This window comes from Erinaceus europaeus, chromosome 1 (genome assembly GCF_950295315.1).
Source record: "Erinaceus europaeus chromosome 1, mEriEur2.1, whole genome shotgun sequence".
Taxonomy (NCBI): domain Eukaryota; kingdom Metazoa; phylum Chordata; class Mammalia; order Eulipotyphla; family Erinaceidae; genus Erinaceus; species Erinaceus europaeus.
In genome coordinates, this window is record NC_080162.1 from 118,925,774 (window position 1) to 118,941,699 (window position 15,926).

General features: G+C 34.6%; 1 protein-coding gene across 4 annotated transcripts in view; it reads left to right on the top strand.

The window, feature by feature from the left end:
• The window catches only part of TMEM65 (transmembrane protein 65), a 40,376-nt gene extending 25,728 nt beyond the window's left edge, over window positions 1–14,648 (top strand). For all 4 annotated transcript variants that reach the window (XM_016187162.2, XM_060195366.1, XM_060195382.1 and 1 more), the window contains 5 exons: window positions 6,566–6,633; window positions 8,699–8,753; window positions 10,127–10,169; window positions 11,497–11,602; window positions 13,172–14,648. In XM_016187162.2, the coding sequence (XP_016042648.1) occupies window positions 6,566–6,633; window positions 8,699–8,753; window positions 10,127–10,169; window positions 11,497–11,602; window positions 13,172–13,273 (374 nt within the window). In that variant the 3' untranslated portion in view covers window positions 13,274–14,648. The remainder of the gene's footprint in view (window positions 1–6,565; window positions 6,634–8,698; window positions 8,754–10,126; window positions 10,170–11,496; window positions 11,603–13,171) is intronic.
• Window positions 14,649–15,926: the final 1,278 nt, after the last annotated feature.

The window sequence follows — 15,926 nt, forward strand, 5'->3', positions numbered from 1 at the left end:
GATAGACCACATGTTAGGACACAAAGACAGCATCAACAAGTTCAAGAGCATTGACATCATCCCAAGTATCTTCTCAAACCACAGTGGAATAAAACTTAACATTTAACAACAAACAGAAAATTACTAAAAGTCACAATTTGGAACTTGACAACATGCAGGTTAGGAACCATTGTGTCAGAGAGACACTCAAACAAGAAATTCAAACGTTCCTGGAAACAAATGAAAATGAAGATACAGCTATCAAAATATTTGGACACAGCTAAGGCAGTACTGAGAGGGAAACTCATAGCCATACAATCACATTAGAGAACAGGAAAAACTCAAATAAATGACCTTACTACACATCTTAAGGAATTAGAGGAAGAGGAACAAAGGAACCCTAAAGCAACCAGAAGGACAGAAATCACTAAAATTAAAGCAGAAATAAATAACATCGAAAATAAGAGAACCATACAAAAGATCAATCAAACCACATGTTGGTTCTTTGAAAAATTAAACAAGATTGACAAACCCCTAGCCAGACTCACTTAAAAAAAAGGGAAAAGACTCAAATTAATAGAATTGTAAACTATACAGGAACAATCAGAACTGACACCACTGAAATACAGAGAATCCTGCAAAACTTCTACGAAGAACTGTATACCCCAAAGCTGTAGAATCCGAAAGAAATGGAAGAATTCCTAGAAACATAATGCCCTTCCAAAACTGAACCAAGAAGAACTACAAAACCTAAATGCACCAATCACAGACAAAGATATCAAAATAGTTATTAAGAATCTCCCCAACAACAAAAGCCCTGGACCAAATGGTTTCATAAGCAAATTCTACAGAACCATCAGGAAACAGTTAATACCTATACTTCTAAAATTTTTCCACAGGCTTGAAGAAACAGGAACACTCCCTTCCACCTTATATGAAGCCAACATCATCCTGACACTAAAAGCAGATAGGGACACACAAAAAAGGGAAAACTACAGACCAATATCGCTGATGAACATAGATGCCAAAATATTAATCAAGATCTTGGCCAACTGGATAGAGCAGTATATCAAAAACGTTGTTCATCACGACCAAGTAGGATTCATCCCTGGAATGCAAGGCTGGTTCAACATACATAAGTCAATCAGTGTCATTCACCACATCAATAAAAGCAAAACCCAGAACCACATGACTATCTCAATAGATGGAGAGAAATCCTTTGACAAAATCCAGCACCCATTCATGCTCAAAACACTACAAAAATTCTTCAAGATAGTGGAGTCCATATATAGCAAACCTACAGCCAACATCGTACTCAGTGGACAGAAGCTGAAACAATTCCGCCTGGGACTAGATAGGGCTGTCCATTATTGCCATTACTTTTCAACGTCCAATTGAAATTTCTTTCCATAGCAATCCGGCAAGAGAAAGAAATCAAAGGAATACAGATTGGAAGGGAAGAAGTCAAGCTCTCACTATTTGCAGATGATATGATAGTATACATAGAAAAACCTAAAGAATCCAGCAAAAAACTACTGGAAGTTAGGCAATATAGCAAGGTGTCAGGCTACAAAATCAATGTACAAAAATCAGTGGCATTTCTTTATGTAAACACTAAATCTGAAAAAGAAGACATCCAGAAATCACTCCCATTCACTTTTGCAGCAAAATCAGTAATATACCCAGGAATATACCTGACCAAAGAAGTGAAAGGCTTGTATGCTGAAAAGTATGAGTCACTATTCAAGGAAATAGAAACTGATACCAAGAAATGGAAAGACATCCCATGCTCATGGATTGAAAGAATTAATACCATCAAAATAAATATTCTCCCCAGAGCCATATACAATTTAACACTTTACCCATCAAGGATCCACCAAATTTCTTTAAGAGAATAGAACAAAAACTACAGTCATTTTTCTGGAACCAGAAAAACCCAGAATTGCCAAAACAATCTTGAGGAAAAGAAACAGAAATAGAGGCATCACACTCCCAGATCTCAAACTATATTATAAAGCCATCATCATCAAAACAGCCTGGTACTGGAACAAAAATCTGCACACAGACCAGTGGAACAGAATTGAAAGCGCAGAAATAACCCCCCACACCTATGGACATCTAATCTTTGATAAGGGGGCCCAAAGTAGTGAATGGAGGAAGGAGGCTCTCTTCAATACATGGTGCTGATAAAACTGGGTTTTAACATTCAGAAGAATGAAACTGAACCACCTTACCTGAAACAAAAATCAACTCCAAATGGATCAAGGACCTGGATGTCAGACCAGAAACTATCAAATACTTAGAGGAAAACACTGGTGGGACACTTTCCCACCTAAACCTCAAGGACATCTTTAATGAAACAAACCCAATTGCAAGAAACACTAAAGCAGAAACAAACCAATGGGACTACATCAAATTGAAAAGCTTCCGCACAGCCAAAGAAACTATAACACAAATAAAGAGACCCCTCACAGAATGAGAGAAGATCTTCACATGCCATACATCAAACAAGAGACTAATCACCAAAATATACAAAGAGCTCAGCAAACTTTAGCAACAAATAAGCAATTGACCCTGTCCAAAAATGGGCAGAGGATATGAACAGAACATTCACTACAGAAGATATCCAAAAGGCTAACAAACATATGAAAAATTTCTCCAGGTTGCTGATTGTCAGAGAAATGAAAATAAAGACAACATTGAGATACCACATCACCCCAGTGAGAATGGTATATATCAAAAAAGACAGCAAGAAATGCTGGCGAGGCTGTGAGTACAGAGGAACCCTTCTGCACTGCTCGTGGGAATGTAAATTGGTCCAACCTCTGTGGAGAACTCTCAGAAAGCTAGACATGGGCCTTCCATATGACTGAGTAATCCCTCTCCTAGGGATATACCCCAAGGACTCCATAATACCCAACCAAAAAGAAATGTGTTCACCTATGTTCATAGCAGCACAATTCGTAATAGCTAAAACCTGGAAGCAATCCAGGTGTCCAACAACAGATGATAAAGTGGTGGTATATATATACAGTGGAATACTACATAGCTATTAAGAACAATGAACCCACCTTATCTGACCCATTTTGGGTAGAACTAGATGGAATTATGTTAAGTGAGCTAAGTCAGAAGGATAATGTTAAGTATGGGATGATCCCACTCATCAACAGAAGTTGAGAAAGAATAAAAGAAAGGGAAACTCAAAGCAGGATTTGACTGTATTTGGAGTAGGGTTGAGGTTGAGGGTGGATGTTCAGCTTCACAGGTTATGGGATGGGACACAGTCTTTTGGTGGTGGGAATGTTGTTTATGTCCACTCCTATCAATTTGTATTCATATACATCACTATTTAATTGATATGAGATGGGAAAAGCTGATTGAATATCTCAAACTTTTAAATCACAAGACTGAGTCTTTTTAATATATAAGCTGACTCTTTGATATGTTGACTCTCTTAAAAGTTTAGACCAGGGGGAATTGAAGCAACCGGTGTTACAGTTATATACAAATAATAAAAAAGGATATAAATTATGGTGATGCTGTGTATGATATAGCAAATCCTAACAAAGGGATATTTCAAAGTTATCCCAATTGCCCAATAATGTGATTAAAGCAATAACTATCTATTTTCTTCTGAAATCCTAAGATAGCAGGAACCTCCCGCTTCCTCTATAGAGCCTATATTTTCCCCAGTCCTGGAACCTCTAGGATGGGGCTCACTTTCCTGCATGCTACTCTCAATTCATACCAAATGATATTGCATCTGATGATCCCAACCTAATCAAGTAATGAGTACCACTTCAGTATGCTTCAATTCAGACTGTGTCCAGAGATGTCAGGCATGGAATGTCAACCCTTCACCTTCATTACTAAAGTGAGACCTTTCCTTTCATAGTATTATCTAATTCCAATCCAGGAGGTTCACTTCCTAACAAAGTCCCAAAACCTACATATAGACCAGGTCCCATAAGATAGAGCATATGTTCACATGTATCCATAAATTAGGGCAAAATATATACCTGAAAACAAAAGTACACAATAGTCTGCAGTGAGGTAGTACAATGTTGTCTACTTAGACAATACTGTCTACTTAGACTTAGATACCCTTCTCACCTACTTCCTATTACAGTTCTCTCACTCACTCCAAAGCTAACCTCATCAAAGCAAAGACTGCACAAGCTGAATAAGGGCAAGAGACTGGCATACTTTAAGGATGACTCTTTAGTCACTATCAGGCTACCCCATCAGCTGGGGCCCTAACTGGGGAGTCCTGAGATTCCCAAACAGACATGATGGACCTAGACCTCAAATAAATCCCTCTCCCCATTATTACCTGTCATCTTTATCAGCAACAACAAAATAGACCCCTTTGTGGGCCCCCCATTGTACCTTGCCCTCAACTGGGATCAATAATGGTAGTGAATGTTCCATCATCCGAAGGGAGGATGGACAACATACTCTATGCTACACCTGAGGAAGATGGGTCCTGATGTTGGGGCAGTTTGGAACATTGGATATTGGGACAGTTGTGACCACAGAATGTGAGGTCAGATCTACAGGGATGCAGAGGTCACATAGGCTCCTAAGCTGAATATGGGGCCTCAAATCACATCAAATCAATGGGGTTTAAGTCAACAATATTTATACTCCTTTCCTATATTTGGGAACTACTCACTTCTCTGATTTCTCTGTTTTCTGGTCCTTCTGCCAGCCATGACATCATCTCCCCAGACAATAATTAGGATCCACCTGCATATCAGATTTCAGGCTCGGGAAAAAACAACAAACACTAGGATAGCCAGAGGTCCTTTGGAATATAACTGAAATATGACAACTAGCTATCTACAAAAACAGAGCCCCCCCCCCCAACTCTTCACCTGCACTATTCCAGCCTTTAGGTCCTCCATGGTTATTCAACAATTTGTTTGGCTTTGTATGGTAACTCTCTTGTCATCCACCAGGTTCCAGATGCTAGCATGATGCCAATCATGTTTCCTTGAACAATCAACCCCACCAATGTGTCCTGGAGCTCTGCTTCCCCAGAGCCTTTCTCTAGTAGGGAAAGAGAAAGACAGGCTGGGAGTATGGATCAACCTATCAACGCCCATGTTCAGTGGGGAAGCAATTACAGAAGCCAGACCTTCCACCTTCTGCATCCCATAATGATCTTGGGTCCATACTCCCAGAGGGTTAAAGAATAGGAAAGCTATCAGTGGGATGGTATAAGGAAGTCTGGTGGTGGGAATTGTGCGAAGCTGTACCCCTCTTATCTTATGGTTCTGTCAATGTTTCCTTTTTATTAATAAAAAATTAAAAACCAAAAAAGAATAGGAAAGCTATCGGGAGGGGATGTGATACAGAGTTCTGTTGGTGGGAATTGTGTGAAGTACCCCTCTTATCCTATCATTTAGTCAGTGTTTCCTTTTTATAAACAAAAAATTTAAAAAAATAAATAACAGCTACTCAATGCTCTGGTAAAAAAAGAAAAAAAATGGAAGTTTTTCAAGTAGTGAAGCAGTGTAACAGGTGTCTCTCTGTCCTTTTCCCTCTGTCTCCACATTCCTTCTCAATTTCTGACTGTCTCTGTCAAATAAATAAAACTAAAAAATTTAAAAGCCCAAATTAAAAAAAAAAACTTTAAAAAAAGCACACACACACATTCTCTCTCTTCCTGGTTACACATGTATTCTTTCAGCTTGTTCAGATAGAAGAAGTATGGTGTGCTTTGTGTAGAAAGAATGTAAATTAAGGGAGTCGGGCTGTAGCGCAGCGGGTTAAGCGCAGGTGGTGCAGAGCACAAGGACCGGCATAAGGATTCCGGTTCGAGCCCCCGGATCCCCATCTGCAGGAGAGTTGCTTCACAGGCGGTGAAGCAGGTCTGCAGGTGTCTTTCTTTCCCCCTCTCTGTCTTCCCCTCCTCTCTCCATTTCTATCTGTGCTATCCAACAACAATAACATCAATAACTACAAGGGCAACAAAAGGGAATAAATAAAAAAAAATAATGTAAGTTATATTTGATTTTAAACCAAATATTGCTTGTTTGTAGTTTGTGAATGTGTTAAGGGATGTCAGTGGAGTAAGAGGAGGATACAAAACTTTGCACATAGATGCCTAGTGGAGCTAAGACCATCTTGTTTTCCTAACATTTCTTAAAAAAAAGTTTGGTGAATAAAAGTGACTCATCTCCTTGAAAAATTATTCATATCAGTTTTTATTATTTATGGAAATCAATGCATGAAATCAATCTTTAAAATGAGTGATGCACAGCAATTAAGCAGGTAAAACAGGGCATTCATGATATTTATTTGTTCTGCCATAATTGTGTGCCCTTTGTCTTTGTGTTGCTATGCTATTAAGTAAACAGAAAAGCCTAAACAACTATTTTACATGTCATGTTTTATTTCTTTACCAGTGTAGCTTCTACCTCATAGCAGGAATAGAATCTTTTGGCAATAGAGAATGGAAATCAAATTCCATAGATTATCAGATACACTGTATAGGAAACTGTAATCAGATGATCTGTTTTTGTCATTTCATAGTAATAAAGAGTCTTAAAATAGTTTTCTGTTTTTTTGTGTTTTTCAGTATTTATCCACAATGCAATTCCTTTCATAGGGTTTGGATTTTTGGATAATGCAATTATGATTGTTGCAGTAAGTTCTTTTCTCTTACCCTTTCTATTTTGAATTAAATAGAAATTAAAGATGTCTAAATTTTCCTAATGATTTTCACATTGTGGCTATAAGTCATAATGTATAAAGCTTTTTTCAATACTTCATGTTAATCAGGCTATAGCTTAATTTTAAGGCATATGTATTAATCATTAATAATTTGGTAAAACATTGATAAAAAGGTACATTTACTGAGTTTGTATGAATCTTTTATTTCTATAATCATGCTACAGGAAAATATAAGTAATTTTAATGTAATTTAATTACATTTATAGTTTCATCATGTTACTTTTCCCATGAAAATAATGCATGGTTTGCTTATTTAGTCCAAAGATATTTTAAATACAATTTAGAATATTTCCCTCTTCTGTCTTTGCTACATTGTAGTTTTTTTTTTTTTTTTTTAAAGTTCTCCTTGCTGTGGTCATTTTAATGTGAGGATGTGCCTTGAAAATATTGTACAGTTTAGGGGTGGCTGATAGCTTTATTTTATTTTTCTCTTTGGAGCCAAACACACGTGTGATTTCAGTGCTCCTTGTGCTACATCTTCACTCAATGTATGTAGAGAGAGAAGCCACAATATTGAAGCTTCGTATGCTTTTGAGCCTGGCCTTGACACATGGTGAGGCAGATGCCCCACCTGCTGAGCTGTCCCTCCAATTCTGACTTACCTTTCTTACTCCTTTTATGGTCTTTAAAAAAAAATTGGGGGGGGGGAAGATGCATATACTATACAGAGATATTGTTATAAACTATAGATATTGTTATAGAGGTACTGTTACAGACTATAATTTTTAAAAATCTGTTTCTAAAATAAGTTTATCTGATAATGGTTTTCTTTGCTCTTTATCTCATTTTATGTCCCAATTGTTGGGAATTAGATGTCTAGAAAATTGAAGTCATTCACTTGGTTGAGCAAACTTGCAGGGTTCACATGGTAAAAAAGTTTCCAGCTACTTCAGCTGTCACTGAAGATAAGCATCCAATTCAAAGATGACTGGCCCTGATATATTTGGGCTGATACATTTTATTATATGGACATTCATTGATGTGACATGTTAAGAATTAAATTGATCATGTTTATATACCTGTGAGTGTGAGAAATTGATTGACTCAGTCATTTAGAACCATGCAAACTTTTTTGAAGTTACTAAAACATGAGTTGCTTAGATGCTTAATTTAAATAGTTAATTTAAGTCAAGTCCTATTGTAACGAAAATGCCATTAGAATGGGTTTATAAGCTATAACTAAGACTTGATAATGTTCTCGAATAGAATGAATTATATCTTCTCTATGAAAATTTTTATTTTATTTTTCATTTTTTCCCCCTTCAGAGCACTGCTCAGCCCTGGCTTTTGGTGTTGCAGGGGACTGAATATGGGAGCCTTGGAGCCTCAGGCCTGAAAGTCTTTTCACATATGTTCACATAACCATTATGCTATCTCCCTTGCCTGAGAATTTCTTTTAGTTTTATGCAATTCAACACTTTAGATTCTAATTATTGACTAGTAATTATTTTTCACCTCAATATGACAGACATTAGATATTCAAATATTGAGACAGAGGTATAAGGAAATTCTGAATGGAGATCAGAGAATGGGCTCCTTAAATCCATAAGATTACTTTTCTGTCATTTCCTTGATATAAATATCTAAGTAACAGTTATCTTAGTTAAATGCAATTATAAAAATAAGCCACATTCTAGAACTGAATTACTATAATTTTATTTACTATTTTTATGTTATTCAGATCTATACCAGTGGAATCAAGAGTAGACTATTTTGGGAGGCCTATAATGATTGACTCCAAATTTAGTAATGTTTGCTTTTCTAGTTTACATTAAAATTCAGATTCTTCTAACTAGTTGTAACTTATATAATATTGAAATAATAAAGGATGGCTACTATATTTGAAATTTTTATTTCTATGAATTTTTATTTAATGAATAAAATGTTATTGATCTTATTTCTGCATGGATGTAAATACTTGATGACTACTGCCTTATATGAGCATGCTTAAGGTTAATTACTTTATGATTATTTCTAGGGAACTCATATCGAATTATCTATTGGAATTATTTTGGGAATTTCCACTATGGCAGGTATTTAATAATAATAATGTTGTTTTTCCATTGTATATTTATAAAATATTTCAGTGTGTTAGATTTAGAGGGAGATAATTAAAAAAAAATTTACCAGTGACAATATTAATTTATAAAATTATAAGATAACAGGAGTATAATTCTGTACTGTTCCCAGTACCAGAGTTCTTTATCCCCATTCTCTTCTTTGGAAGCTACAATAATTCTCCCAAGGTCATAGATATGGGTTGACTATTATTTTTATAACTATCTGTCTATATTTGTATATATTTTCCCTTTTCCCCCGTCTATGATTCTGCCATCTCATCTTTTCTAAATCACACCCCTACAACTATTACTACTTCCAAATGCCTTTCCTTTTTTCCTCTTCTCTCTCTGGGTCCTGATAGAGTTGGAGTTCAGATGCCTCTGGTCATTTCTCCCTGTTTGGGATTATGTGCCAAAATTCTTTTTGGGATGCAGAAGATGGGAGTCCTGGTTTCTGTAATTGCTTTTCTTCTGGACATATGTGTTGGCAGCTTAATCCATACCCCAAGCCTGCTAGAAGGAGATAATTTATTTGACTCAGTGTACTGAATGGTGTCTATTGGTTTAATCTCCTTAATTCTGTTCTTTTCATTCTTAAATTTATGATATAGCACTTTCTTTTCTGAGAAATTATAAGTAATTTCTATTAGCTAATGGGCAGGAATACTTAATTCATTGTTAAAAACAAGTATTTAATTAGTTAACAAGTCTTAATTTAGTAATATCCCAGAAATCTTTCTAACACATGTTTCTTTTGATTTTTTTTTTATTTTCAAGTTGGATAGCAAAATCAAAGAAGGAAACAGACTGAAAATTTAATTGGTTTTGCCTCCTTCTTCCTACCAACTACCACTGTGTTTCTCATGACAGTGAAATTTGGGGGTACTTTTGTGTTTGTTTAATGTATAGAAAGTGAGGTAGGTGAGTTAATGAGAGCCATTTGACTCCATGATTTCTTGAATTTCAGAGGTATCCATAGGCTTTACCCTGTAACCCCCACAGATTCATGTTTCCTTGACCAAATACTGTCTAAGAGATATAATATTTATACTGTATACAAGTATAAATGCTTCAGTATTGAAAACTGGCTGCCATACTAAAAAAAAAAAAAAAAAAACCCTACTAATTGATGGAGATAGAATTACTATGATCTTAGAAGAATTATGTTATATTTTGAAATCCTGGGATTTTTGATCTATTCAATGAGTTACTAATACTTGGATATGGCTGTGATAAATTGTGGAATATAGCTCTTCCAGATCAGTGCTTTATTTATTGCATAATGTTTAATAATGATTTTCCAGCTTCCATGTAACAATTCACTTGTTCCTTTATAAATTTTCTAGCTGCTGCTTTGGGAAATCTTGTGTCAGATTTAGCTGGACTTGGGTAGGTTCACAAAGTTCTTCCTTGTGCTTCTGTGTTCTTGCTCTCTTTCTCTATTTTTCTCTAGATGAGAAGGATGTGTTTAAAGGATATGTTTTTGTGTGTTTAAGAACTAGATATAAAAATTTTTATATAGTGTTTCTAAACCAGTAGCACTGAATTTTTAGTGTGCATCAAATACAGATGCCCTGGCTCTCACCCAGTCATATGTAGTTGGTGACACCGGGCCCTGCAGTTTAATATAGTCATTTCTAGCAATTCATTTATTGAAGTATCTACATGTCTTCATTGTCAAGGATGAGACAGAATTGAGAGCCAAATACTCCCACCATTACCCCACCCTACCTCCTCCCACCAAGCCCAGAGATAAGCAGCCTGACTTAAATCAGGATGCTAACTGGCCTTTCAAAGGACTTTCAAAGAGAATAGTAGACACTGCATATGTGGATTTGAACTTATCATTCCATGTGACAGGAATGTTGAAATCAAGTGTATTTACTCAGAAAAGGTAGCTTTTTCTCTTTACATTCTTTTCCAAGTGGCAGATGGCCTAGGCTACTTCCTGAACTTGGGGAAGTATAAATTAACCCAAGTTGGCACTCATTACTGCGATAAACATGCTCCCTCTTGCTTAGTTTTTGGCTCTATTTCTTCCTTCTTGGTTCATTAGAGTGGTAAATATTGATGTTTGAATTTAGATATATAGCCTTACTATTTAAGCAAAGTCAGCTTTGTAAGTTATCTAACCATATATGTTAGATTTGTGCTTTGGATTTTGGATCAAAGTTACCATCCGAAACAAAATTTATTTTCTTTTAGTCTAGTGCAGGAATTTTATATTCTCGAATTTATGCTATAGATCTATGATTCTATCACTCCTTTAGACATCTCACTTCCCAGTTTCTAGCACTAAGGTTGGTAAGGAGAATATCATTGCTAGTGTGATAGCTTTCTATATTTAATAAAACTAAATGATCTAATAAGTTGTACAGTCATTTAGTTTTATATTGTATCATAAAATTATTATTTTTAGAAATAGTAATTTTGTTGTAATTAAGAACTTTCTTCTCTACTTAAAAATAAAGTAACAAGTAAAGTATCATATCTTGTTATTACAGTTTTTTAGAACTTAATAAAGTTACTTATGAATATATGTTAAAATTGGATATACCTATATTCAGTAAAAGTGAAAATTCTAAAAATTTCTATAAAGTATCCATTACAGATATGAACTTATCTTTTTTCTGTGAGCAGTAGTCATTTTTTGCTATCTGATGACTTTCTTGTAACTTTTTTAAAAGTTATATTCTGTTTTCTTATATTTTGAAAGACTTGCCGGCTATGTTGAAGCTTTGGCTTCCAGATTAGGCTTATCAATTCCTGATTTAACACCAAAGCAAGTTGACATGTGGCAAACACGTGTTAGTACACATTTGGTAAGTACTTTATTTGGTTTATGATATTTAACTCAGGGAGCCAAATCAAGACACTGTGTAATTAAGTTTCTTGAGGAATTTTTTTTTTTTTTAACAAAAATTGCTCAAGCACCCTGGCAATTTTCAGAACCAGTAAGTTTTTTTGTTTTGTTTCTATTTTTTGTAAATACACTTGATCCTATACTGGGAGTGTGACGATGGAGAATAAGAGAGTCACTATAGGCTGCTGTAGGAGGTGAGAGTGGATAGGACACTTGTTCCCACAGTGTGATGCCAGGACCAGTAGAATCACCATTACTTAGGAGCTTGTGAGAAATTCAAATTCTCAGACTCTCCCTAATTAGACCTTATATTGCCATACATAAATTCACATATTTGTGTGTCCATATCCAGCAATTTGTAGATAAATGAAAGTGATGCTACCTAGGAAGTATTTGCCAGTTTGTTGTCGATCAAGTACACTAACATTCTAGTATTTGACTTACTGTTTTAGCAGTATAGTTGTGATCAACAGAAGAGTATTTTCCTAGAGTCATCTTTTCACATAATTGTTAGTTCTAATTTCTCTCTATATATATGTATATATATATACATTTCTCTCTCTAAATATATATATATATAGTGTTTATATTTTCATAAATTCTCCCACCAGCACATAGGTTGATTATATTTCTTAGTCTTTCTTCTTTCTCCTTCCCTCCCTCCCTCCTTCCCTCTCTTCCTTTCTCTCTTCTTTCTGTCTGCCTTCCTTCCTTCCTCTCTTCTTTTCCCCTCCCTCTCTTTCCCCCTCTCTTTTCCCTTCCCATCTTCCTTCCTTCTCTCCTTCCTTCCTTCCTTTCATTTTTATTGTCTAAGTTATATGGGAGAAAGAAGAGAGCATCAGTCTAGCACAAGTAGACCTAGAGCTGAGGACTGAACCATGAGCTTCATACAAGCAAGTCCTGCACTCTTTTCAGCTGAACCATTTTCCTTCCTTAGTTAACTCTCCACTTGCTTTATGTTAGGATCAATCTTCTACTTTGTGACATAATATTTAAAAACATATTTTATTTATTATTTATTATGGATAGAGACAGAGAAATTGAGAGGGAAGAGGGAGATGAGGGTTACCACTCATGAAGTTTCCTCTCTGCAGGTGGGGAATGGGGACTTGAACCTGGGTCTTTGTGCATGTTAATGCGTGCTCTTAATCAGTTGTACTATTGCCTGACTCCCTTTAACTGCTATTTTTTTTTTTAAAAAAAACCAATGCACTGGTGATGTCAGGAATTGAACCTGAGACCTGGGCATGAATGCCTTGTATAAAATTCCTGTCTTCTGACATTAAAATATATACACTTTTTAAATGTTTGGATGTTTTTTGATAACATTTTTATGGTAATCTGGAGAAAGTTTCTGTTTGCTTTTGATGTTAAGTTTTACTAGGTCTAGAACCTTTTGTAGTTTATTTCTTTATTCAGATACTATGATCAAAAGAAATGTGTTCATTTCAATTTTAGTGTGACTGTCATAGATAAGCAAGAATTCTTTTTAAGAGGAATTATTATTAATTTTTGTTTGTTTCCTTAGGGCAAAGCTGTTGGGGTGACTATTGGCTGCATTCTAGGAATGTTTCCTTTGCTTTTCTTTGGAGGAAGTGAAGAAGATGAGAAACTGGAAAAGAACAATTAACCCTCTTAGAATATCCATAAAAGCTGTAACTAATGTACCTCAGTTATTAAATATGCTGTTAGGACATTTAGGAATTAAGACAGCAACATTGTATAGACTTGGGATCAAATAACTCAGCATGTATTATGGATAACACTAACTTATTGTGGCTTGGTTGTCATAGGACATCTTTTAAAAAAATGTTTAGTATCATTTGGTATAAGTTGTTGAAATGCTTTTTCATCAATGCAATCAACGTTTGACCTTTTCCTTCTCTTTCATATGAAACTATCATTTCAGTAACAGTCACTGATAAATTGTACTGTCTTGGGGTTTGATTATGTGTTTCTTAACACATATACAGGCATGAGAACATTTTTTTTTGTCATTTTTCCCTAGAGTAACAACTTAACCTTAGTATTTTTCCTTTAAAGTTACCTGCCAAAGTTTTTCCTTCTTTTTTTTTTTTTTTGGCAACATCACTTTTGTACTGTTTTACATTTACAGTCATATAATTTTAGTATTTTAAAAACTCACCTTTACTTAAGATGATGCAATGATGCAGTCTTAACCTAAGGATCACTTTCCTATTTAAATATTCTGACCTTACTATTTCAAAAGCCAGAACTTCATCAAAATAAGCAATTATGTGGCTTCCTTACTACATAAAAACACCTACTGTCAAGTGTTATTTGATATTTTGCCTTTAATTTCTCAATGTTGAATAATTATATAGTGGTTCCTGATTGCTCAGAGGGAAGAAAAATGATTGTTTTAGGGTCTTTGTGGAGTTGTTGGGAGTAATATAAATTATGGAATTTGCGATGAAACTTGGAAATTAAGAGACTTTTTTTTGAGAATTAATGGGAACTGTCAAGGTATTAAGTGGTGAAGTTCAAGTGATGGTTATGAGCTTAGTAAGACACATTTACAAATTGAATTGTTTGGGAAGGACAAACAGTTCCCCTAGTATCTTCTCATATAAATTGAATGAGTTTTAGTACTGCAGACTTATAATTGTGATGTCATTTTATCTTGCTTAGAGAATTTTACTTCTAGATGACTTCTTTTGATGGAAAAACTAAATATTTAATATTCTGCTTGTTGCTATATGTAGTCTAGTAGTCAAAAGCTATACAAGGTGAATTTTTTCTGCCTTGTGTGTGTGTGTGTGTGTGTATGTGGTGCTTAAATCATAATCTAAATTGAAGTTATCATTTCTAGTTTTGTTGATTTTACTTATGTGTTACCATGTATGAATGATACATTTTTATTTTATGAACGCTAATAAAATTTGTTATCATGTGGTCTTTTACACATGATAAAAGTTTACTTTTAGCTTGTAGAAATAAATACATCATGGAGGAGAAAAATAAAATTATTTTGGGCAATACAATTGTTTATAGTACTAAATAGATGCAAAAGAGAACTTATAAAGTGACTGTATTTATAGTTATTTTAAAGTCTTCCTTACACTTTCAACTCTTATTTTCACAGGGGTTATTTTTTCCCAAAAGGCATCATGAGTTCTGTGCACTTCAAAAACAATTCAGTGCTCACTTTTATTCATAGACATTTGAAGGAAAAAAGAGAATGAACCAAACAATATAAAGATAACAATGAGTTACTGAGATTTTATTATGAATAAGAACATAGCAAGTAGATTAAATTAGAATTCAGTAATATCTTAACTAGAACTGTGATTTGTATCTTCCACAAAATACCATATACATCAATTTATTATTTCAGATAATAAAGGATTAGAATTTTTTTTTTGGCAAATATGTAAGTACTTTTTGTCTCTAACTTATATATCCCCAGTTCCTTCTATTTTCTAAAATAGTACTTTATTATGGTGCTTAACTTTTCTCCTTAATGAAGTTCTATATCCAGAAATCCCACCTATAAAGTTAGAAAGGGCTTGTGATTTTGATTTCTCCTATTTTCTTTTGGAAACAATTCAATTCACTGAATTTTTCAGCTGCTTTTTTTTAATAGAATTATTGAAGGTGTGGAAACATTAAATATGTAGACATCATATTCAGATGCATTTTAATTTATGGATATGGTACAAATTTGAATTGTGAAGGTAATTAATTTTTAAGACATGGAGACCTTTTGTCCTTAATGGAAGGTACACTTTTTTTTTTCAACATCTTATTCTACACTAGTGTGATACATTTGCACAAAATGATTACTGGGGAAAAAAAGTTCCCTCTAAGATAATCACTTCATCATTGTTTCATGTTATTTATCCCAGAGAATCTTATTTCACATTGAAACTGGAATTCTTATTTCTTATATAAGTGATCTTTGTCGGGAGCACAGTAACTGCACCATGAGCTCTGCTAATAGCACTATTTGTTTGCGATCCATGTAGTCCATGTATTATGATTGACTGACTTGTTGATGCATGTCAATCGGGTGCATTTTGTTGCCACTGTATGTTAAATGGTTACCAATGTTTTTACAAAGGAATTGAACAAAAAAAAAATCTTTTAAGAAATTTGGAATGTGGTTTGATTTTGAAATTTAAAGCCCTGGCTAAGGACTGGGTGGTAGCACACCTGCTTGAGTGTACACATTACGAGCCCGAGTTATTCTATTATGACAATATAGAATTAATGAATATAGATTTACTAGTAGGGTTTGAGGAATCACCCTGAGGTAGTAA